This window comes from Scylla paramamosain, chromosome 26 (genome assembly GCF_035594125.1).
Source record: "Scylla paramamosain isolate STU-SP2022 chromosome 26, ASM3559412v1, whole genome shotgun sequence".
NCBI classification, from domain to species: domain Eukaryota; kingdom Metazoa; phylum Arthropoda; class Malacostraca; order Decapoda; family Portunidae; genus Scylla; species Scylla paramamosain.
Genome location: NC_087176.1, coordinates 5187660 through 5210000, shown reverse-complemented (window position 1 = coordinate 5210000; position 22341 = coordinate 5187660). Strand labels below are relative to the sequence as shown.

Sequence of the window (22341 nt, the reverse complement as noted above, 5' to 3'; positions counted from 1 at the left end):
ACCACCACCACCACAACTAACTCACACTACCACCACCACCACCACCACCACCACAACTAACTCACACTACCACCACCACCACCACCACCACCACCACCATGACCACCCCTACAAATCCCTTCCTCTTTTTTCTCCTGCAGCGGATGAGAATGACGGAGGTATTGGTGTCTGCGGGGTGGATCCTGACGGGGCCTATCATGGATCCTCGTGCTGGCCACTATGCCCTTCTCCTTCTGCGTCTGCTTCAAGGTAAGGTAGCAGGAGACGTTACCTCGTTGACTCGATTGCGTTTCTAACTCTGAGAATCTTGACCTCTGAGGTATAAAATTAGTTAGATTTGTATGCAACATATTAAAAAAAAGTGTATAGGAATCACTTTCGACGTTAAAATGAAAGATAGAGTTTTAAAAAGAAAAGGGATTTGATTTTTTTTTTTTAAGAAGTGAAGGAAAAGCATAGAAATTGTATAAAAACTACTATCGATTTTAAAATGAAAGGTAAAAATATAGAAAGAATAAAGATTTAACTGCTCCCGCATGAAGGAGAGAAATGAAAGTTTTAGAGGAGCGAAGAAGAGAAGAAGCAGAGAAGAGAGGTTAAGAGAGACGATAAAGAAGACCAGTGTTATAAAGGCAGGATTTGGTAAAGGCGGATATTAAGTGATACACAGCTGACTGAGTGAAGAGAAGGTGCAGGGAGTGAGGCACGAAAGGAGGTGGACGAGGAGAGAAAGTAAAGGATGGAATTGAATGGAAAGAAAGGATCTGGGAAGGAAAAGATGAACCATTTGTATTCTCCAACATATCCCTGGGTTATATTAGCAACCTGTAGCAGACTGTAGTGGAAGTGACTGGGGTTTCCAAGGGTGTTTTCATGGTTCTTGTAACAGTAAGTATTCTGCTCTTCTGAAAAAAAAAAAGTCATCGTAAGAATCTAAATAATAATGATGATGTTTTTGGTCTTTGAAAATAATGCTACTGAAGGATTAAACGTTTTAGAATTAACAGTATGATAATAATATGATAGATACTGATAGACAGGCGAGTGAGTGAAGGAAAAACTTAAAAGACTGAAGCAAAGACAGGAAGAGAAAGGAAGGGATTAAGGAAAGGAAGAAGAGTTTAGTAAGGATAATTGATAGAAAAAGGATTAGAGAAAAGGAATTACTCAGATAAGTTGATAAGTGACTAGAAGAAAAGTCAAGAGAATTAAATAAAGGATAACGGGGAAGGAAGGAACGAAGATGAGAAAAGAGTAGAAGAAACACAAAGAAATACAAATGAAGAAGAAACTAACAAATGAAATGACACTTGTGAGACTATTAATGATGAACTAAGATGATGAAGAGATGAAAGGATTGTAAAGGAGAAGAGAGAACACAAAGGAACACAAATAAAGAACAAACTAGACAAAAATTTACCTTCACAAGACTATTAGTGATAAGAGACAAACCCACACAGCATAATCAATAGTAAAAAATGAAAAAAAGATAGTAAAAAATTATGACAAATGAGGAGTAAGATAACTACTAGAGATCAGGAAGGAAAAAAAAGGAAGAACAAACGTAGGTGGCGTGGCTGCAGGAATCATAAATAGTTTGCCTTCAGGAATAAGTTTAGGAATAAGTTTTTCCTTCGCTCTCCACTCCTCAAACGGAACCGTGATGGACAGGCCTGCCGATATTGATCCCGTGTGTGTTTGTGTGTGTCTGAGTGGCTTGCTGACAGCGCGACACACATATACACACACACACACACACACAGAGAGAGAGAGAGAGAGAGAGAGAGAGAGAGAGAGAGAGAGAGAGAGAGAGAGAGAGAGAGAGAGAGAGAGAGAGAGAGAGAGAGAGAGAGAGAGAGAGAGAGAGAGAGAGAGAGAGAAAGAGAGAGAGTTATTTCTGTGTGCCTCCGAAGGTCACTAAAGTTGTTTGACACTGAAATGAAAAAATAAAAAACAAAGTATCGTGTATTGGGAAAAGTCGATGGCTCCGGAGAGAGAGAGAGAGAGAGAGAGAGAGAGAGAGAGAGAGAGAGAGAGAGAGAGAGAGAGAGAGAGAGAGTTGACCCCTTCTCCCTTCTTCAGGTGGTACAGGAGTACGAGAGGGCAGTCATCTTCCGCCTGGGTAGACTGCTGCAAGGAGGCTCCAAAGGGCCAGGTTAGTCCCCGTTAAAAGTCACCTGTTTTCTCTGTTCCTTCCATCGATACCATTTTCTCTCCTCAACAGGTACCGTTTTCCCTTCATTGGAATTGCTGGCTCGCGGTAATTTCCTGGAGGGAGAAGCAGCGTGATTTTTCTCTCCTTGTTATCGTGGTGTCATAACTTATTCATATACGATTTTTTTTGTCTTAAATTTTAAGTTCTTTCAGGGTTTCCTGAATCGTAATAATGTTACTTCTGATTTGTTGGTTGAATTGTTATATTTTTTTCCGTGGTAGTTATGTCAGACGTAATGAACAATGTATTATGTGTGTAATTAATTTTAAGAGCGCATTTTCTTTTCTTAATGAATTATGGGGTCTCAATTATTACGAAAGACATTATCAACTGCTATCTGTAGTGACAGTTGCGTTTCACCGCTTTCCTTTTTTATCACATTCCAAAAATCATCCTATTCAGATTTTCCTTACAGTGAGATCTCAACAGTTGATCTATTCTGGCCTTTGCTTACGTCTCTTCATGAGCTAATACAGAACATGCATCCTTGTCTTGAAATTTAATTATATCGTGGCATATCCTTGCGTTCATCAGACATCAAAATTTATCTCATTCATTGCCCACTACATCACTGCTATATCAATAAATTTATCACATACGACCAAGACCTCCAGTACAAAATATACAACACAAGCGAAGCTCCAGCAGACTAGCGTGTCATCTGTATTGGAACACGATAGATAGAAACTGACAAATAAATGAGAAGATTGATAAATAGAAAAATAAATAAATAAAGTTTTAAGGTTCTTCAAGTCCTACTCTACTTTTTCTTCACCATTCGTGGTTTTCATTACTCGAGTGTGTCATCCCGGCGCGGCGCGAGGCAGGGGCGTGGCAGCGCGGATCACGGGGCAGCCTCCGGGGACGCGTTCTTCATGCCGGGGCGCGTCTGGCGAGGATTAGTAGCGGAAGAAGGACGGGAAAGTGTTCACTGCGGCCCGAGGTGCTGCTAAATGTTTGGAGTAAATTGCTACGGTTAGGTTATCAAGTCTTTCAGTTAAGTTGCGCTAATGAAATGTATCATAAACCTTGACTAGCTGAGGAGGGATGGAGAAAGTGTTCATTGCGGCCTGAGGTGTTGGAGTGGATTGCTACGGTTAGGTCACCAGGTATATTGTAGGTCTTTCAGTTAGGTTACGCTAATGAAATGTATTACAAACTTTGACTGGCTGGAGAGAGACGGAGAAAGGGTTCGCTGCGGCCTGAGGTGCTGCTAAATGTTTGGAATGAATTGTTGTGGTTTTCTATTGAATATATCTCTTAATTATTTCGTTATATTACGTTAATGAAGTATATTACAGACTGGCCAGCTGGGAATATGAGAATTGTTATTACATTTAAAAGATATAAGTGTGATTTTGTGTGACTTTAAATTTCCTCTTGGTGAACTCTCCTGTCATGTCTTTGGGTGTGTGCAAGCCCTCCTCGTTTATCTTTTATCGGAAAGCTTACCAAGAGAGAGCAGTGTCCAGCAATCGGCCGCCAGACACCAGTGGTAAGCTAGTTCGAAAGCTTGGCGACAGAGGGCGACGTTCCCCGTTTTAATAACACTCATCACACATAGATGGCGCGCACACCTCTCTGATGCTTCACTCTTCACCTTGGAGTTTCCTGACCTTGTTCCTGAACCCCTACCAGGAAAACAATCACCACCAGACAGGATCATCACGCCGCAGCAAATTGTAGAGCGGAGTGGGCAGAAAATGAGACAATTTACCCTTGTCTCCTTCCACCCCCTAAGCCCCTGGACGAGACGCCTTAAGCCAGCTTGGTGCGGCACGTGTCGTACCCTGCATCCCTGAACATTCCAAGCTTTTCCTTAGCAGTGGAATCATGCTAAGTAATAATGAGGGAATGTTAACCAAAAAAAAAATTATAATAAGTTACTGGTCATTTAAAGCCTGCATATGTACAATAGCTCACAAAACTGTGGTATAATGAACAAACAATGTGACACCTGCTGCCTGGTCATGTGTTGCGCCGGTAAGGTTGGTATGCGTGGCTTGACGTGATGCTGATATGCTGAACTGAACTGAACTGATAGGAAGATAGTAAAGAATTATACAGTTTGGACAGAAGAAGAAAGAAAAGTTAGGAAAATTCAAGAGTGTAGGAGATAAAAGTTTGCGGGCAGATCACATTGGTATTTGCTGATATGCTGATCAACTGCCCAGCCATAATGTACCATCCCTAGTGTGCAGGGCTGCCAACTGTCGCCACCGTAATTACCAAACATGTCACCTAATATCCTCTAATGTGTCAGAATGAACACTTTTTTTTTTAATCAGATTTTTAAGTAAGATAGAAGGACCGCCACGTGTAAAAATATTCTAGAGAAGTGGAATTGTATAGACTAATGATGGTATGAAAATGATAGCATAAAAAGACACGTCATTGGTTAATTAAAGACTGGAGGTTACATACTCATTCATTAGGTGTTTCATAAAGGGCCTGACACGTGCAAAGCCTTTCCTGTGCACTGGGATCATAAATACTACCAATGAGGAAATGACAACACAAAAAAAGGTTCGCCATTGGTCATTTAAAGGCTGGAGGTGTACATATTCATCTGTTTGGTGTTTTATACAGGGCCTGCCACGTGTAGGCCTAATGTCTTCTTGCAGTTGCCTTTATTTTATTATATTCTTACGTTTTTATGTCTGAGAACAATATCCTTAGTGCTTATTTGGAATCCCAGGTAATTTCCCCCGTACTCATACCGGGAAATAAGTCACCCTTTGTTTTATTATATTTTAAAAGTAATGATATAGTCTCCCCTTTCTCAGGTCACCTCGAGAAAGGCGACACAAGACATCACGTAACCTTAAGAAAAAAAGTAATTCATTTTTCAGATGGAAGGGAAACTCAGAAAGGAGGGAAGATGAGGAAATTGGTGAGAAAAACTTCCTTTCCTCCTTCCTTTCTTTTCTTTTTTTTCCTTCTACCTCCTGCCAGACCCTCCTCCATGCCAGGTTTTCTCTTTCCCCTCCATGCCCTCCTCTCAAATCCTTCTCCTCCTGCTCCTCTCATCCTCCTCTTCCTCTAGCTCTTGTCCCCCTTCGCGCCCTCTCCCTGGGGACTTTCAAGATCACTCATTGTTTTTCTCCCTGCAGGAATCTTCTTCATCTTGCCATGCATTGAATCCTACTCTAAGGTAGACTTGCGGACCAGTGTCTTTGACGTGCCGCCCCAAGAGGCAAGTTGATAACATTTCCTGAAGTATATATTTTTTATTTTAGTCCACCTTTCAACTCCACCTCATCTCACATTTTCGTTCGTCACGTTTTCTTTTTTAAGCACAGACACGCACGTTTTTTTTTTTTTTTTCTTTTTTACTGGTACGTCCTTCCGCCTCTCTCTTCCTCCTCCTCCTCTTCTTCTGCCTCGCCTTCACCGCTCCATCCCGCCCCGCCCCGCCCCTCCCTTAGTGCCGCCCCCAGGTTACAGGTCGACGTAAATCAAGTAGAAGGCGCTGAAGCTGTTGTGTGAGGGCATCGACTCTCCTGCACTGTTGTGTCTGTATGTGTGTGTGTGTGTGTGTGTGTGTGTGTGTGTTATTCATTTCCTCTTCCTTCTTCTCGTCTTCCTACTCTCTTTTTTCCACTCACTTGTTCCTCCTCCTCCTCCTCCTCCTCCTCCTCCTCCTCATCTTCTTTTTCTTCTTCCTCGTCCTCGTCCTCCTCCTCATTTTCAGGTAATTCTCATCTTTGTTTCTTTTTTTCTCTCTTCCTTTTCCTCTCTCGCTTTATTGTTGCTCCAATATTCTCTCTCTCTCTCTCTCTCTCTCTCTCTCTCTCTCTCTCTCTCTCTCTCTCTCTCTCTCTCTCTCTCTCTCTCTCTCTGCTAAGCCTCTTCCCAATTAAGAAAAGAAAGAAAACTCAACACACACACACACACACACACACACACACACACACACACACAGAGAGAGAGAGAGAGACCAACACAATCTCGTTTTCTTTTCGTCTCTGTTGTCCATAAGTGGTTTTCTTCATTATTCTCTTCCCTTTATTCTCTTCCCTTTACTTCTCTTCCCTTCTGAAACCGCCCCTCTTCTTTCTCTCGTCCCCCCTCGTCCCTCCTCGTCCCTAGCCCCTTGGAAAAGTCTCCCCCTCTGCCCTTCATCTTTATATCTCTTGCCTTCAGTACCCCACCTCGTCCCCCTCTCGTCCCCCTCTCGTCTCCCTTCGTTATTAGCTCCTCCCTCTCGTTTACTTCTCGTCCCCACCTCGTTTCTCTCGTCCCTTTTCCTCTCTCGTCTGCTTCTCGTTCTCCTTCATCGTCTCTCTCGTTCCTCTCTCCTCTCGTCCGCCACCTCTCGTCCTCATCTCGTCCCTAGCCCTTCCTTCTCCTTCCATTCTCGTCCCCATTACTAGTTTCTCTCGTCCCTCTCTCCCTGTAATCCTCCACTCGTCCCCATTCTCGTCTCTCTTTGTTCCTAACCCTTCCTTTCGTTTCCTCAACCCATTTGTTTATCTCACTTCTCATCCCCTTTTCTCGTCCCTAGCCCCTCCTTCTCTTCCCCTTTCTTGTCTCCCTTTCTCGTCCCCCTTTTCGTCCGCCTTCCTCGTTTACACCATCGTTTCTCTCGTCTCTCTCCTTTCGTTTCCCATCTCGTCCCTGCCTCGTCCCTCCGCCCCTCGCCCCTCTAGGATGTGGTGCCTCATTCCCTCACGCCCTTTCTTCCCGTATTTTACAGGTCTCTTTTTCGTGCTCCCATGTATTGAATCGTATCGCAAAGTGGATCTCCGGACTGTTACGTTTGATGTTCCGCCGCAAGAGGTGGGTTGTTGTCTCCTCCACTTCCCCTCCACTTCCCCTCCACTTCCCCTCCACTTCCCCCACAGTATAATTTCTCTCAGTAACTTTCTCCCTTCGTTTCGTCCGTTCGTTCGTTCGTTCGTTTATATTTCCCTACCTCATGTCATTGTCCTTCACTCTACTTTTCTACTCCACTTTTCCACTTCCACTTCGTTTGTTTCGTGTGGTTTCCTCGTCCTCCTCCTCCTCGTCCTCCTCCTCCTCCTCCTCCTCCTCCTTCTTGTTCTTCTTCTTCTACCTTTCCCTCCATCCGTTCGTTCGTTCGTGTGTCTGCTAGTGTTTTCCCCCATGCTTCTCTCTCCTTTCTTCTCTCCCTTTTTTTATATTAGTGTTTCCCTCAATGGTTTCCTCCACTTTTCCTTCTATCTTTCTTTTTTTACCTATTCTTTTCTTTTTTTCTTTTTTTTCCTTTCTTTGCTTTTATTTTTCTCAACTTTTCCTCTTCACTTGTCTCTCATTTCGTCTTTCTGCTTTCCCTTTCTTTCCTCCTCCATCCTTTCCTTCATTCTCTCTCATTTCCTTCGTTCGATGTTCGTTTGTGTGTTTGTTCTCCTCCTTTTCCTCTCCATTCTATCAGTTTTCCTTCGATTCTTTCCTCCTAATCTATCCATATGTGATGATTCTCTCTCTCTCTCTCTCTCTCTCTCTCTCTCTCTCTCTCTCTCTCTCTCTCTCTCTCTCTCTCTCTCTCTCTCTCTCTCTCTCTCTCTCTCTTCTAGCTTTGTATTTTATCTATTTTCCTTTATTTTCATTTCTTATCCTTCTTTCCTTCCTTTCTTCCTTCCTTCCTTCCTTCCTTCCTTCCTTCCTTCCTTCCTTCCTTCCTTCCTTCATTCATTCCTTCCTTCCTTCCTTCCTTTAGTGCTTTCCCTTTGGCTTTTCTTTATTTGGTTCTATGGATTATTTGTTTGTTTGTTCGTTCGTTTGTTTGTTTGTTTGTTTGTTTGTTTTTGCTTCGGAACGTCGATTTATTTGATTGGCTGGCCTCGCTTGCCCTTGCTTTTGTTGTTGTTATTGTTGTTGTTGTCGTTGTTGTTGTTGATGTTGTTGTTGCTGCTGCTGCTGTTGTTGCATATTTAATTCTCTCTCTCTCTCTCTCTCTCTCTCTCTCTCTCTCTCTCTCTCTCTCTCTCTCTCTCTCTCTCTCTCTCTCTCTCTCTCTCTCTCTCTCTCTCTCTCTCTCTCTGCACGCATGCGCACGCTTTGCTTTTTTAAAGAATATATCGCGAAAATGCACCTGAAGAATTGAGAAACAAAAATTATCGTTATTATTGTTATTATTATTATTATTATCATTATTATTATTATTATTATTATTATTATTATTATAAGTGCGGCTTTAGAAACTCCCCCCTCCCTCCCCTCCCACATACCCTTATTCCAAAATTTATTACTCTTAGCAGACTGAGAGATAATGTGTGTCTTTCTATTGGTCTGTCTGTCTGTCTGTCTGTCTGTCTGTCTGTCTGTACCTAGTCACCAGCTCCTCTCACTGGATTATCCTCTTATCTTCTCTTGGAATAAATAGATCAACTTTTCCAAAATATCTACCTTTCTGTTTATTTGTTATTATTTATTTATCATTTATCCTCATCCATCTTATTATTTGTGTTTATATCTCTCAGTCCATCCACTCCCTCTCTGCTCATCTGTACCTGTTACTTAATATATGCTTAGATTAAGGTTGTATGTAATTCTAGTTATTCTTTTTATATAATCTGTAAATAATTCCTGTTCACATGCTTCTGGTTGCACATGTAGTTATAGGGTGTGTGTGTGTGTGTGTGTGTGTGTGTGTGTGTGTGTGTGTGTGTTATAACGTGACAAGTTGTAAAGATTCATTACAAAAAATTTCTAATATCAGTTTCTTGTCTTTTTTTTTTTCTTTCATTCCTCTTTAATTTTCCCTGTTTCTTTTTTTTCTTTCTTATCGCCTCTGCCTTTTCATTTCATCGTTTTTCCACATCTTGTCCTATTTTAACCTTTTTTTTTCTGCACATAATCTTTAATCTTATCTTTCTTTCATCGTTCTTATTAAAATCTTGTCTTTTTCTTTTCTTATCTTTCTTTCGTTACTTTTTTTCCTCTTCGCAATCAATATTTTCCTTCCAAACACTTAATCCTTGTAATTTCTCCTTATCACACCTTCCACCTTATTGTCTTTCATATTATTCACCTCTCCTTCCTTCACTACTTCCTTCCTTGCTTCCTTCCTTTATCTCATACTTTCTCTCCATTCCTCTTTCTACATTCCTTCTTCATCGCTCTATTTCTCCTCCTCTCACCTTTTTTTTTTTTCACATATTCCTTCCTTTTCCATTTTTTGTACCATTCCTTCATCTCTTCTGTTCTGTTCTTGTATCCTATTTTTTTTTCTCCCTTCTACTTTTCTTTACACGTTGTTTCTTGTCATTCATCCTTCTTCTGTCTCCTTCGTACACGTTTCTTCACCTCCATCTCCTTCATCTCCTACGTGTTCTTTCCTTCCCCTACGTTGTTATCATCCTTCCTTCTGTTTTGTCAATATATCTCTTACTTCTTCCTTCTTCTTTCTTTATGCATTGTTTATCATCTGTCCTTCAATTCTATCATTATACCCTAACTCATTCACTCCCTCTCCTTCCTCCTCCTCCTCGTCCTCCTTCTGCGCCCATTCAGGTACTCACCAAAGACTCCGTGACGGTGAGTGTGGACGCCGTGGTGTACTACAGAGTGAGTAATGCCACTGTGAGCGTCGCCAACGTGGAGAATGCCCACCACTCCACGCGGCTCCTGGCGCAAACCACGCTCAGAAACATGCTGGGGACGAAGAACCTGCACGAGATACTGGGCGACAGGGAGTCCATCTCGTGTGATATGCAGGCGAGTGGTGGTGGTGGTGGTGATGGTGGTGGGAGAAGGGGGAGGAGTGTTAAGACAGTTGGTTAGTGGTAGTGGCTGTGGTTGTGGTTGTAGTAGTAGTAGTAGTAGTAGTAGTAGTAGTAGTAGTAGTAGTAATTAATATTTCTGTCTGTATTTCATTCATTACACGTATTACTTACTAACAAAAGCTGTATTGATTTGGCTTAAGTGTTGATATGGATTATTCTAATGAGTTTGTGAAGTAGCAGTAGTAGTAGTAGTAGTAGTAGTAGTAGTAGTAGTAATAGTAGCAGCAGTAGTAGTAAACAGATTAACAGTATTGACAAATGTCTTAAAATCATAACAATGAGATTAATGAAATGTGCATTCTAAAATCACAGAAATACAACTACAAATATCAGAAGCTTAATTAAGGGGATGTTTTTTTTTTTTGTTTTTTTTTCATTTTATAGCCATGATACCTATGTAGTGATTAAGGTGTGTATGTCTGTATGTATGTGTGTTGATCAGTTAACATTTACTTTCCCTTCCAGCTCCTTAGAGAATCAGGGACATATAGAAAAATGACAATATCTTACTTTAAACCTCTGAAAATTAATAAGCGTGAGAGAAGTAAATAATAAGTCTGTGATCACTGTCTCCATCTCATTTTGTTTAACAGCTTCAAATGTAATTGTAATAGGTAAGGCCAAGGATGATAGTTGTTAGTGCAATGGCATCTCGAGTGGAAGTGAATAGAACATCGATAAATTAATAGAGAAAGTACATAGATATTTAACTAACTAAATAAATAAATGAATAAATAAGTAAATAAATAAATGAGAAAAGTAAGATTGAAGGAGTAGATAAAAAAGATAAATAAACATGAACACCGATAAATTGATAAACAAAGTACGTAGATAACTAAACAACTAACCAAACAAACAAACAAATAAACAAAAAAACAAGATTGAAGTAGTAAAGAAAAAACAAAAACATTAAATAAGTAAATAAAGACAAAAAAAGATTAAATAAATAATAAATAAATAAATAAATAAATGTAAGTAAATAATATCATCTAACATTACATCCTCGCTTACAAAATAATACAAATCAAGTGTTCATTTATAATTACTTCACCTGTCTTGCGTTTCTGGTACAAAGAAACTGAATATCACGTTTTTATCAGTAGTGTTTAAATAAGAAGACTCTGCGCTCGTAACCAGACGTCTTAACCAGTGAAGCAGCGGCCTGTGATCCCGTTGTGCAGCGAGTTGAATCCTGTTTATGAATCCCGTGCCTTTTAAATCACCGCGCCACTCCGTCTGTCTCTCTTGTTCCGGGAACCAAACTAGGAATCGATTTTATGTCTTTCTCTATTTTTCTGAAAGGATTTGCGTTGTTCCGGGAGGAGTAAAAATATAAATTAAACTAAAGGAAAAAGAAAGTCGGCATAAAGTGAAGTGCTTTGTGTTCCTTTCAGAATATCTCGGGAAAAATATTGCACTGTTGAATACTAAACGTAAAAAACAAAAGGGCGTTCTCGTGTAGAAATATCGCAGTTTTCAAAGCATCTTATTCTGAAAAGGCGCAATAGCAACAATGACTGGATAAATGTAATAACAATCCTCTGCCTTTATAGAAGAGAAGAACGCTCAAAAACCCCACACAATAACAAGAAAATGCGCAAATTAAGACTCTACATCCTAAGACCGCGCGACCATCTTGTAATCTTGTACTCGAGCACTCAGCATTCCGAAACTGGGCAGCACCACTCATAGCACCTCGAGATGGCGCAGCGCGAGGCTTACACTTGACCACGCTATTTGCAGAACTCGCTGGACGACGCCACCGATAACTGGGGCATCAAAGTAGAGCGAGTGGAGATGTGAGTACTGGGGCGGGAGCGCGGGTTGGCTGCTGAAAGGGCGGGGCGGGGCGGGGCGGAGCGGGGCGGGGCGGGGCTGTTGAAGTGATGGCTGATATGTCGTGTGTATTGTTTTAACTAAAAGTCCATGATTCTTTTTTTTTTTTTTTCAGCGCTTTGTGGCTAAAATTGCTCTTTTATGTCTACTTGGATATAAATAAAAGCCATCTGTAATATTTTTTTTTCTGCGGTATCCAACTTTTAATTTCATTCTCAGCTTGGAAATCTGTCTAAAAGTGATTTATTCTCCCATACGAAATAAAGAATATAGCTCTTTTCCTCATGGCCAAAGATTCGCCGCGCCTCAGTGAACGAAATTTATCGCTCAAACACGTAAAATCTGATATATAACCAAAGAAAACCTCAGCACCTTCAGCTTCCTGCTCAGAACAACAACAAGAAACTAAAAACAAGGAACATCACTCGTGCTCTTCTACATCCCCGCCTGTTCCTCGCCCGCCCCGCTCACCCGCCCAGCACGCCAGGCCCGGCACAGTAAGATACAGATGTACAGCACCACTTCTCTCTCTCTCTCTGCTTCTCTCTCCTGTATGTCCTTCCTGGCGCCTCTGCTGCTCTGACCGGCACTAATCACCCATTTCAGGGCGTGTTAGACGATGCTACAGAGAACTGGGGTATAAAGGTGGAGAGAGTGGAAATGTGAGTAGAGCCACTCCACCAAGAGCGATATGGTTTGCAGTATTACTTATTCTTCCCGACCCTTGGCTACCTCCCTGCTCTCTGCTCCCTTCCTCATGCTGGGATTAAAATGACATCCTTCCTTCCATTCTCCCTTACTTTCCTCCTCGTGGGGATAAAAGTTGCCTCCATACCCTCCCCTCCCCTCCCGTCCCTCCTTTGCCTCCACCGGTGTCAGCGTGTTGATGCATAATCTCTGTTTTTTTTTTTTCTTTTTTTTTATCCTTATTATCTAAGCTCGCATTGCCGTGGTTTGCTCGCCCTCCTCCTCCTCCTCCTCCTCCTCCTCCTCCTCCTCCCCCTCCTCCTCCTCCTCTGCATGACGCTCAGCAGTTTGCTTTAGCCTGCCCTCAAATTAACAGCTGAATTATGCGTTTTCTTCCATTTTTTTTTTTTTTTCCGTACCCAGCAGCTCTCTCCTTTTCTTTGAGTCCGCCGACGCGTGTTGACTGTTTCATGTGGAAGAGATGAAGATGTTACGGTGCTGAGTTTCCTTCTCTTTTATCTCCGTGTCCCAGCTTTCGCCCTTGCTTCTGTGCTTATCCCAATGCGTTTCAACTGTCTTATGCTCAGGGTTTTTTTTTTTTTTTATTTACATTAAACTCCTGCTTGCCATCGTCCGGGTACTCTGATTCGAATTCTTAAACTATTGCGTGTGTTGTCTACTTCATCTTCTGTTCTCTTCTTTATGTTATTTAAAATCTATCCACTTAATTTGAATTTTTGCATTGCTGCATCGTTTGTTGTTCACCTTTCCAGTTGTTATTATTCCACGTTTTCTATGAACTAACCTAAATTCTTTGTTATTGTCAGTTGTCCTGTTTGTCTTTTGTTCTTCCGTCCGTCTTTGTCTCTTCTTTGTCCTTCCGCCACTTCAGCGCCACGTGACCTCTGAGGTACAGCGCCAAACACATCAATCAATCAATCTTTTTTTTTTCTTTCCCGTCTTTCTTAACCTTACCGGGAATCGAACCTGGGCTGGAATGGAAAGCTGAAATCTTCTTCCGTCCGTTATCAGTTAGACTTAGCACCACAATATTACCAGAGAAACATAAATTGGTAGTTTGTTTAGGGAAGTGTTTCAAGTGTGTTAGACGTGTTAGTAAGTGTTGCAGTGTTGCTTCAGGGTCGTACAATTGAGGTGTTTGGGATGTGTTGCGTCCCCCCTCCCTTTCCCTCTTTGCCTTCCCTTAATCTCCTTTTATTTCTTCTATCATTCCCTGAATATATATTTTTCTAATAAGTGACAGTTAAATTCGACAATAGTTAAAGTTAAAAGAGAAGTAGAACATATAAAAAAAAAAAAAAGCCAGTCTAGAAAAGAACACTATTTTATTTCCATAACAGAAAGAAGAGGAAAAAATTCGGTCAACATTTTCCTCTCACAGCTCTCCTTTCCTCTCTTCCTCTCTCCCTTATTCTCTCATTTGATACGATCCTGAACTAAAGCTACTTTTAGTCATTATATAGACTTTTTATATAGGGTGAGAATTCCTTTGAAAATGTGTTTGGTGGAAGTTTATGGACATTTTTACTAGTTACCCTTAAAACTAAACACTAACATTGCTCGTTTTCTGTGTCCTTCAGTCTTTATTCGTTTTCTGTGTTCCCATCCGTGTGCCCTTTATTGTGATAAACGTTTTGTTTTGAATAATTTAACCTCGATGCTCGATTGTAAAGTGACGGTCATGTATCCTGCTTGTGTGTTTATACTCTCTCTCTCTCTCTCTCTCTCTCTCTCTCTCTCTCTCTCTCTCTCTCTCTCCTCTCTCTCTCTCTCTCTCTCTCTCTCTCTCTCTCTCTCTCTCTCTCTCTCTCTCATGGTATACTAAAGATTGTTTTGCTAATGATAACAAGCTTAATGTGGCATGTCTGATTTCTCTCTCTCTCTCTCTCTCTCTCTCTCTCTCTCTCTCTCTCTCTCTCTCTCTCTCTCTCTCTCTCTGCATTGCATTATCAATAAGTATTTATTTGTTGTTGCTGTTGTTCCTGTGTAAGAATAATATTAATCTTTTGTACCAATTAATTTTGATTTTAATTGGTAATATTCAGAAAGACATTAATATATCTAATACAATTATTACTGTCATTATATCTTATCATTCGCTCTCTGTACATGTATTAATCCTCCCTTCTTTATCCTCTCATCCCTTCTTCCTATTCTTCCTTTTCCTCCCTTGTCTTTCGTTATCCTTCCTTCCCAACCATTATTTTCCTTCTCCTTTTCCCTTTTCCTCCTCCTTTTCCCTTTTCCTCCCTACTGTCACCATATTCCTCATTCATCCTTTTCTCTCTTTCCCCTTCAATTCCTCCGTGTCCCTTCTCAATCCCCTCTATTCTATCATCCTTCCTTCACAACCCTCATTATCTTCATCTTTCCTTTCCCATTCCTTTCTCTTCTATCCTACTGTGTCCTTCCCTTCCTGCTACCCTGCACACCACCGCCCCTCCTGCCTCCCGACACAGCAAGGACGTGAGGCTCCCTGTTCAGCTGCAGCGTGCGATGGCAGCAGAGGCCGAGGCTGCGAGGGAGGCCCGGGCTAAGGTGAGGCACGCGGGGGTGTTCACGCAGGGTGTGTTAGATTTCAAGATGTATTTTAGGTTTGTTTGTGTTAGTTTATGTATTTATTTGTATTCTTTCTATTGTGTTTTTGTTGGCTGGTTTTTATTACTTTGATTTTTTGTTAATTCTTATTTATTTTATCTATTTTGTTCTGTTTTAAATTTCAAGGTGGACTCGTACATGTTTGTATTGATTTGTCTGTTTGTTTATTTGTTTGTTTCCTTATTTGTTGACTTTTAAATTTGTTGATTGATTTTTATTTATTTGACCTGCCCTATTATTTTTTTTCTTTGAGTCTCCCACAATTCTTCTGTAGTTTAAGCCTACAGAGAAAGCGTGCCCAAAATTTCATTAAGTCTACGGTCAACGTTTGCCAGGTTTCATTAAGTCTTCGGTTATTTTTCCCGCATTTCAGTAATTGTGGTCTATAGAACATTTGCTTTAATTAATGCTCGCCACTTTTCACAAACTCTACGAGAAATATTACCCACATTTCAATAAGTCTGCGGAAAATAATACCCGCACTTAATTAAATCTAAGGATAATTTTTTGCAGTATTCTCTCTCTCTCTCTCTCTCTCTCTCTCTCTCTCTCTCTCTCTCTCTCTCTCTCTCTCTCTCTCTCTCTCTCTCTCTCTCTCTCTATCTATCTATCTATCTATCTATTTTTCTGTCTATCTATCTATCTATCTATCTATCTATCTATCTATCTATCTGTCTATCTCTCTCTCACCGCCTCACCCTCCGCAGGTGATCGCCGCTGAAGGAGAACAAAAATCCTCCAGAGCACTAAAGGAGGCAGCTGACGTCATCGCCCTCTCGCCCGCCGCCCTCCAGCTTCGCTACCTCCAGGCGAGTAGTAGTAGTAGTAGTAGAAGTAGTAGTAGTAGTAGTAGTAGTAGTAGTAGTAGTAGTAGTAGTAGTAGTAGTAGTAAGGGATTGAGTCATATTAGTCATTCACAAATTTTGTCATATTTAGATTCAGTCATTCGTAAATTTAAGTCTTTTTTTATGTGTGTTTTCAGTCATTTGCTTACTTCATTCATTGCTAGATTAAGTCATTGGTAATTCTTAGTAGTAGTAGTAGTAGTAGTAGTAGTAGTAGTAGTAGTAGTAGTGAGCTGAATCAAGGTATATCTTTCATAAATCTAGTCATTTTTTTAGATTCAGTAAGCTTAATTAAGTCTTCTGTATTGATTCATTCACTAACTCAGTACTTGCTAAATTAAGTCACTTATTCACTCGTAACTTAACTTATTATCAGTCATTGTAGCATCGAACAGCTAATATCTCCTGTAGAATCTGTGTTACGTTAAGTTTGCACCACCAGCGCCGCCAAGACTAAACTCATCTACCCTCCCTCTTTCCCTCCCTCCCGCCCTGCCTCCCTCCTTCCCGCCCACAGACGCTTAACACCATCTCCGCCGAGAAGAACTCCACCATCATCTTCCCGCTGCCCATCGACTTCCTGCAGCACTTCATGGGCGGGAAGGAGTGACGTCTGCGCCTCCTCTCCCCGCCTCCTCCCGCCCGCACCCTGAAATGCCTCTTTCTCAATAGTTTTTATACATCACTATAAATGTTATATACAGAAGATATAAAGTCTATATATATATTATATTAACAATAAGCTCATAGACAGTTGCCTAAAAAAAAACAATCTTAGGATAATGGTAGCGGATTTTTGTGTCCCTAAAGAGGAGATGAGACAGAGGGAGGGGAAAAGAGGGGAACCAGTGAGTGAGATTCGTGGTTTGCAAGCGTTTTAGGGACTTGCATTCTTTCCCTGTTTTATTGGGAAACGTTTTAGAATACTACGGTAAACATGTGGCGCAATTGCGAAGCTTTGATGCCATTTTGTTTGAGTTACGGGTTTAGTTTTGCGTCGTTTTCTTCCTCGGTTGCACATGAACGCGGTGACCAGACTCGTTTTCCTCCGTGGCGCGAGTCTTACGTTTTCTTTCGCTCTGTTAACTTTCGCTGGTAAGATTAACGATCATTTCAAGGCGTTACTTCTTCATTTATTTATCGCCTTTTCTTTTTTAATGGTATATATATATCGAATGTCAGGCATATCCTTAAACTACCCTTGAATAAACAACCGAACACACACACACACACACACACACACACACACACACACACACACACACACACACACACACACACACACACACACGTTTTTATAGCTAATTTACGCCCACGTTACTGAGGTGGGGAGTGTGGGCGCGTGTGGGCGTGTCGGAGCGTACAATTGAAACTGCTGTGGAGGCCAAGAGGAGAGAGATGCTCATTTGTTTTCATTCTAGCTTTGATCCCAGTTTTTTTACGTAGGATTTTGACAACTTAAGAATTTCAGTGATGTAACAATAATCAAAATCTAAACGCTGCTTGAGAATTACCACCTATTCATTTATTTTCATTGTTTTCTTTACGTGTTTCCACATTGCTATCTCTTTATGTAGATTTGTAATGTTTCCCTTTCAATATATTCGTTTTCTTTCAGTAATAATTAATAAAGAAAATGGATGTGGCAGAGGGAAAGTCTTGTAAATCATTCCATTACAAAGAGCCTACTTAAATTTTCTTCGTCTTGTTTTACTTGCTTTCTTTACCTTGTCTCCGTTCCTTCACACTTTTAGCAATGCATTCTTTACACTTCACTTATCGTTTGCATGGCCGTCCTCGTGTGCTTCAGGTGTTTCTTTTCCCAGGAGAGTTGACTGAAGGGGGACCACAGATTTTCTTTTCCAAGGACAGAGGAAAACAGGGTTGGAATGGCAGTTTTCTTTTCCCAGGAGGGGCGAGTAGGGCGTATTCAATATTTCCTTTTCCCAGGAGAAGGAAGATTCAGATTGGTATTATAATTTCCTTTTCCCCAGGAGAGATAAAGAGATATAAGAAAGAACTTTATTTTCTAGAAGTATAAGAAAAAAAAAAAACATGGGAATTATTTTCTAAAGGAGAATGGAGAACAAGGGTGGAGTTTCAGTTTTATTTTCCCAGGACAGAGAACAGAAGGAAAGTCTCCCCTTTTTTCCGACGAGGGAAGAGAAAACGGGTTGAATCTCAGAGTGAATACAGGGAACTTTTTTTTTTTTTCCCAGGAGAGACCAGAAGAATGACAGCAACTGAATGAATGACTGACTGACTGACTGATTGATTTGAGACGAGACAGCACTGGGGTAGTAAGTCGCAGGAGAGATGAGTGGGAGAGTTGAGACATGTCAAGATAAAGGAATAAAGTGACATGATTAGGAGTTAAGAGATTATCAAGAAGAACGAAGCGAAGTGAAGGGACAGGAAGGGAAGTGAAGGGAGAGAAAGGTAGTGAATGAGTAGGAGGAGGAAGTGATGGGAAATGATGAAGAGAGAAAGGCGGTGTTATTTTTGCATGTTGGTCAACTCTCTGGTTATAGTACAAAATGGTGCACACCCTTTCCAAAGCTTCTTATCACACACACATACACACACATATTCTATTTCAGTTAACGTGCAGCAAAATCTAATAATACTTTTAATCTCGTTTCTTTTGCGATGTCAAATCAGAAGAAATTCAATAATGATAATATCTACTTTTTTATCACATCAAATAGTACAATTATCTTTTTTTTTTTCTCCTCCTGCAAGTTCAGTTATGCATTTAAAGACAAAGGATGAGTATTAAATATTTTTCTTTTTTTTTATAGTTAAATATTTACTTCGCCTCCTTTCACATATTTTAGAATCTCAAACACATACAGGAACGCAACAAAGACAGATCATACATATGTACATTTTAAAAAGACCCGAAACCAAACGAAACATACACAGTTATATATATATATATATATATATATATATATATATATATATATATATATATATATATATATATATATATATATATATATATATATATATATATATATATATATATATACTTAATTCTCAAACGTTTCCAAACAAAAACGCAAAATAACAAATAGAAAAAAAAAATTATACCACACAAGCACCAAAACAAAACACACACCATAACCAAGACCACATAGAATCAACACAACCATCACCATGCACAAATGAATATTCTTTTCTAAAAATACTACTAGAGAAAACGTACCGCTTAGGCCTTAATTTCATGGTGGACTAAGATATTTCCGTTTTCTTCGTTTTCTTTTCCCTGCCTCCTCCTGCTGGCCTCGTCGCCGCTTCACCGCCTCGCCTCCTCTCCTCTCGACCAATCCTTGTACATAGATCCATCAACGAAGACTTAGAGTATAGCAAAGCCTCGAATACCTTCACTAGACATCTCTGGCGGGGCGGGTCACGGGCAAGAGAGAGAGAGAGAGAGAGAGAGAGAGAGAGAGAGAGAGAGAGAGAGAGAGCACTGCCCACTCCAATTTGTACTGCTAGGTATACTGTGAATATGGAAACACACACACACACACACACACACACACACACACACACACGCCTGATTTCCGGAATGGTGTAAAATTTATGACACCCGCTCAGATTTTTTCCTTTTATATACATTTTTTTTTTAATTCCCGTGATGATGGGAGTAACAAGATAATGAATGATGAATAACACTAAAGGAACGGACGGATTCTTCATTTCTCGTTGTGTTTTTCATTTATATTTCCGGGATTTTCATGTATTATGTCTTTTTTATTTTTTTTTCTTGTGAATTTTGAAGATGAAAGTTGAAAAAAAAATAATAATTACATTTCGTTGCCTTCCTCGTCTTTTTGTGTATATCTCCTTCTCCTCTTCGATCTTTCTTCTCCTCCTCCTCCTCTTCTTCCTTCTCATCAAAAATAATCACCAATAATAAATAGTTCGTTAATTATCTACTTTTCCTCCTATTTTTCTTTATGTACTTATCCCTTTTCCTTCTTTTAAATAATCATCAATAACAGTAATATGAAATAGCGTCTCATGCAGATAAGAATTTAAGATTTGAAAATATTATCGTTATAACCACTTTGTTCTTCTTTTTTTCATTTAAGTCTCTAGTAAGAAAAAAAGGGAAAAGAAAGGAAAGAAAACTATCTTTGCTCACACATTTTGTGGTTTACAATAAGAAGAAAAAAAAAGAATAAAAAGAAAGTAAAACGAAAGGAAAGGAAATTGCAATAACTTAACAAACTTTATAGATATCATGAGGAAAAGAAGAAAGTTCACAAGGAAAATACGAAAAAAATAAACAAAGCAACATAAAGAAGAAATAAAAAAAGTAAACTGCCATAACTTTACACGTTCTTAATCAACACATACCAAAATTGAAAATAAACAAAAACAAAAAAAAAAAACCAGGAATGAATAACAGAACGTTCCTTTAGGCATTATACATCAGAGAAAAAAGACATACTAAAAAAAAAAAAGTTACGTACGTACGAATCTGCTATATCATTTAGAATCCCTCCCCCCCTACCCTCCTTTGGCCCGGCGGTGTATAGAAGTAGATGACAGGTAGATGAAGAAAAAACACAAGCCCTACGTGAACCATTGCCTCAAACTGCGCTGTTAGGCTGTTACCACTATTATCACTATTATCTTCGTCTTACCTTGGTCTTTTCTTGTAAATCTTCCTCGCCATATTTTTTTTTTATCTATTATTTATTTATTCTGTTTATTCTTCTATGTATTTACCCAGTACTTGTTTATCTATATATATTTTTTTTTTCTACGGCATGACTGAAATTTTAGTTTTATTGTGATTTTCAAGTTACGTTTAGCTGGAGGAATATTATTATTATTATTATTATTATTATTATTATTATTATTATTATTATTATTATTATTATTATTATTATTACTATTATTGGTGTAGAAATAAATCATGTACACAATAATCATATTTTCCTCCGTTCCATTACGTAAGGCGAGGAAGCCACGCCCCCTCACAGCTCACTGACCAATCACGGACGACCTAAGCTGAATTAAAAAGTCCTCCTCTTAAATTCCGCTCTTACAGTCCGTTTTCTCCATTTTCTTTCCTTCAACTTGCAATGAATTTATCCTCGTCAAGCTCAGTCCACCATATCTTCTTGCTAGTTACTGTATTTATGAATTAGACGAGGAATTTAGTGATTGAAATTGAAATAAGTTATCGAATCACGTAAAAGAAAATAGTATTGGAACTCATAGGAACCTTTTCGATTTCTTTCTCTTTCGCCTCAGTAGATTTAGGGAAGGTAATGATAAAATTTAATCTAACATGCACACAAAATGATAATATTGTGATGTTTCGAAAAATAAAGAGGTACTGTTGTTATTATTATTATTATTATTATTATTATTATTATTATTATTATTATTATTATTATTATTATTATGTATCTAAATGTTCGTAACCATTACACACTATTCACTACTATTTTCATTACCATTATTATTGTTGTTGTTATACTATTACTACTGCCTCACCATCACCACTATTACTACCACCACTACCACTACCACTACCACCACCACCACCACCATCCCTTCTATAATGTTTGTTGTTCCTCCGTGATGTGGTTTATTATCACTACCACAATCGTCTTGACACACACACACACACACACTCACACACACACACTTCGATGTCTGTCTAATCACTTAATTTTGCACTTAATTATTTAAGTTACACATAAGTACATATGCAGCCAATGTATACACGCATATATGTGTAAACTGCGTGTAAGTATAAATAAGTATACTTGATTTATGTATGTGTATATTGTGTTCATGTATGTTTTTAATGATGTGCGTCTCTCTCTCTCTCTCTCTCTCTCTCTCTCTCTCTCTCTCTCTCTCTCTCTCTCTCTCTCTCTGAATAGAAAATAGCTTCACCTAAATTGTTATTGTAATAGTTTATGTATTTCATAGTTCCCTCGTTTCCTACACACACACACATACGCACACACACACACACACACACACACAGAGACAGACACACGAGTAGTCAGGAGAGAAATATATATATAGACTATGTTTGTATATTTACTACCAGCAGTTGATTTCTATTCACGCCTACACCAGACAAATCACAAGTGTGTAATGTTATTGAAATATAAAGACTGCATATTATACCCAAGCGATTTAATTTCCCTTTATAAGATTACCCGCATTACAAGACAGGGTTATTTAATTTCAACTGCCACCGTACGCTATACCCAAGAGTTTTATTTCCTTTCCTGCGTTAGAAAATTTACTTGTATTACGAGAAGATTATGAGGAGTATTTGGTTTAAACTATTACCGTTTTATATATGCCTGGTCCCAGACTGCATACCATAAGCAACTGGTTT

At 39.5% G+C, this 22341-nt stretch overlaps 1 protein-coding gene across 1 annotated transcript in view; it reads left to right on the top strand.

Moving 5' to 3' along the window:
* The window catches only part of LOC135113628 (band 7 protein AGAP004871-like), a 30730-nt gene extending 8873 nt beyond the window's left edge, over window positions 1-21857 (top strand). The window contains 10 exon segments of the mRNA XM_064029024.1: window positions 141-172; window positions 174-188; window positions 190-249; window positions 2083-2155; window positions 5329-5411; window positions 9695-9898; window positions 12409-12464; window positions 14970-15048; window positions 15816-15917; window positions 16471-21857. Of these exon segments, the coding sequence (XP_063885094.1) occupies window positions 141-172; window positions 174-188; window positions 190-249; window positions 2083-2155; window positions 5329-5411; window positions 9695-9898; window positions 12409-12464; window positions 14970-15048; window positions 15816-15917; window positions 16471-16563 (797 nt within the window). The 3' untranslated portion in view covers window positions 16564-21857.
* Window positions 21858-22341: the final 484 nt, after the last annotated feature.